Below are 2351 nucleotides of genomic sequence, written 5' to 3' on the forward strand. Positions count from 1 at the left end.
TCAAAATTTTGATATCGCCTCTATATATTTTAAAAAGTATTGATTTGTTCTCTGTTTTTCAACGGTCTTAAAATTCATCTTACATAGCAAATGATGTTTCAATTCGGCACTTGAACCACTAATATGTGGGGTGACACGACACATGTTATTTAAAAATAAAATCATGAGTTTATTTAAAGAAATTAAAATTGCTGTGTCAGACTAGCTCATGTATTGTAATTAATATGCAAATGATTTTCGGTTCTCACACTGTTATGTTTCTTTGAAAAGGATTAGGCTTAATACCTTTTTTTTTCTCTCAAAAGAGGAAAATGTTCAAATTGGTCTTACCTTTCTTAAAAAGTTATAAAGGGTTTTAACTTGTGAAAAAACTGTTCAAGTTAATTTTTAGTTAAATATGTCTTTTGCCCCTCATATTTGTACCCAATTCTCAACTGGGTCCTCATATTTTTTTTTGTCCCAATTGAGTCCAAATATTTGTTAAATTGAAGCAATTAAACCCTCTCCGTTAATTTTGAACTAACACCGTCTATATGTGATTACGTGGATATAAACATTAATAGTATTTATATTCATTCAATTACGTGGATATAAACATTAATAGTCATTTATATACATTCTTTCCTTCTTCCTTTCCTTCATTAATCCCGTTAAGGCCTTGATTCTCACAACTATTGTCATCATCGCTCCTTCCCGCCGGAAGTAGTCGAGCTGCAGGAATCCAATCTAAAAAAAGAAAAAAAAAACAAAAACCCACTTAGAACCTTAACCCCCAAATTTCCGCCACCAATCATCAGGCAAAAAACCACGAAACGCACCCCAAACGCAAATCAAGCAGTAGCACCCACAACCAAGAAGAGGCGTCGCGCTTGAGCCACCGAACCTAGCCTCTGCCTCCATGTGAGAACCAAGCCAGACCAAAGAGAATAAAAAAGGAAAATCAACTTTCCCCAGATGTGAAAACAGTTGAAATCAGAAAACAGAGGAAGAAGGGTTCCTTTTTAGACTCTTCAAGGTTCATCAGAAGACAACCCATGATTTTTGAAGCATTCTCGGGATCAAAATTTTTAATCTTGGAAAAACAAATCATTCGCTAGTCCAGACCATGCAATCGGATCAAACCATCAAGAAAGTTCCCAACAACCACTGTTCAAGTGAGGTCTCAAGTGCGCACAATCCACGCCCAAATCTAACAATACCATCAACCAATTCATCATCACCGCCTCAGACTGAGGAACCCCGGAACCGGAACAGAACTCGGATCTGGACCCAACCGGTTTGTGGATCCCAAAGCCAAATCAAAACGATCATCGCTGGAATGGGTGTTGACGGGGCTCAGCTTCTCGCCTCTCTTGAGGATCTTGACTTGGCCCATGACGAGGTTTGGGTCGTGGGCCTTCGCCACCATGCTGGAGCGATCACCGACGTAGAGCCTCCGGCGGCGAGTCTCGTACGATATGGGGTTGGGATTAGGGTTTCTTTGTGATCTAATGGAAGATGAATTAAGGGACAAAGCATCGCCGCCTTGAAGACAATCGTGGGAGCGAAGAAGAGAAGTTCCCATAAAACCAAAGGGTTTAATCAAGAAAAGAAAAACTAAGTCTGATTGTCACCAATGCTAATGTCATGTATATATAATACCAAATCACTAGGGTTGGTTTACAAGCCTTATTCCAGTTTCAATAACTCTGTCTATGGAATAAAAGCATTCCCATAATAAGTTCACTTCCTCTCCATGGTGGCGGCTCTAATGGTTATGGTTCCGGCTGTGCTGGTGACGTGGATCACAGTGGTGGTGCTGTTGGCCTTCTTTGGGAAGCCTAGGAGGACTCTGGTGGTGGAGGAAAGGAAGATCACGGGGGAGATTTTTGAGAAATGAAAAGACTGACTGGTGAAGACTCCAGAAAAAGAGAAATTTATGTGGAATTAAATTTAATACACATCAACTTAAATAAATCACAACTCAGCATTTGCAAACGACGTTAGTTCAAAATTAACGGAAATTGCTTCAATTTAACAAGTATTTGGACTCAATTGGGACAAAAAAAAAATATGAGGACCCAGTTGAGAATTGGGTACAAATATGAGGACCAAAAGACATATTTAACCTTAAACTTTTTAGTTACGTCATTAATTTTTTTAACTTTTTAACGGTGCAGCTGCCATCTTAGACAAAACAAAATGACGTGTCTATTTTATGTTGTTGCCTAACTCTGTGAGTGTGAGTTTAAAATTGTGAAAAAAAGATATAGATGATATGGGAAAGATTAAAAAAAGAGGGGTTAGGGTTTGGGTTCTCCAACTTGGTCCGTCAATCATCGGAAGAGGAGAAGCCCCCGACACTGTCGAAA

General features: G+C 39.0%; 1 protein-coding gene across 1 annotated transcript; it reads right to left on the bottom strand.

Annotated features, from left to right (window-relative positions):
* Positions 1 to 975: 975 nt before the first annotated feature.
* Positions 976 to 1564, bottom strand: LOC106761833. Its single transcript, XM_014645400.2, has one exon. It carries the CDS (start codon positions 1562 to 1564, stop codon positions 1217 to 1219), a length of 348 nt encoding a protein of 115 aa, XP_014500886.1. The 3' UTR covers positions 976 to 1216.
* Between the last annotated feature and the right edge of the window lie 787 nt (positions 1565 to 2351).

The sequence above is a fragment of the Vigna radiata genome, chromosome 5 (assembly GCF_000741045.1).
Source record: "Vigna radiata var. radiata cultivar VC1973A chromosome 5, Vradiata_ver6, whole genome shotgun sequence".
Taxonomy (NCBI): domain Eukaryota; kingdom Viridiplantae; phylum Streptophyta; class Magnoliopsida; order Fabales; family Fabaceae; genus Vigna; species Vigna radiata.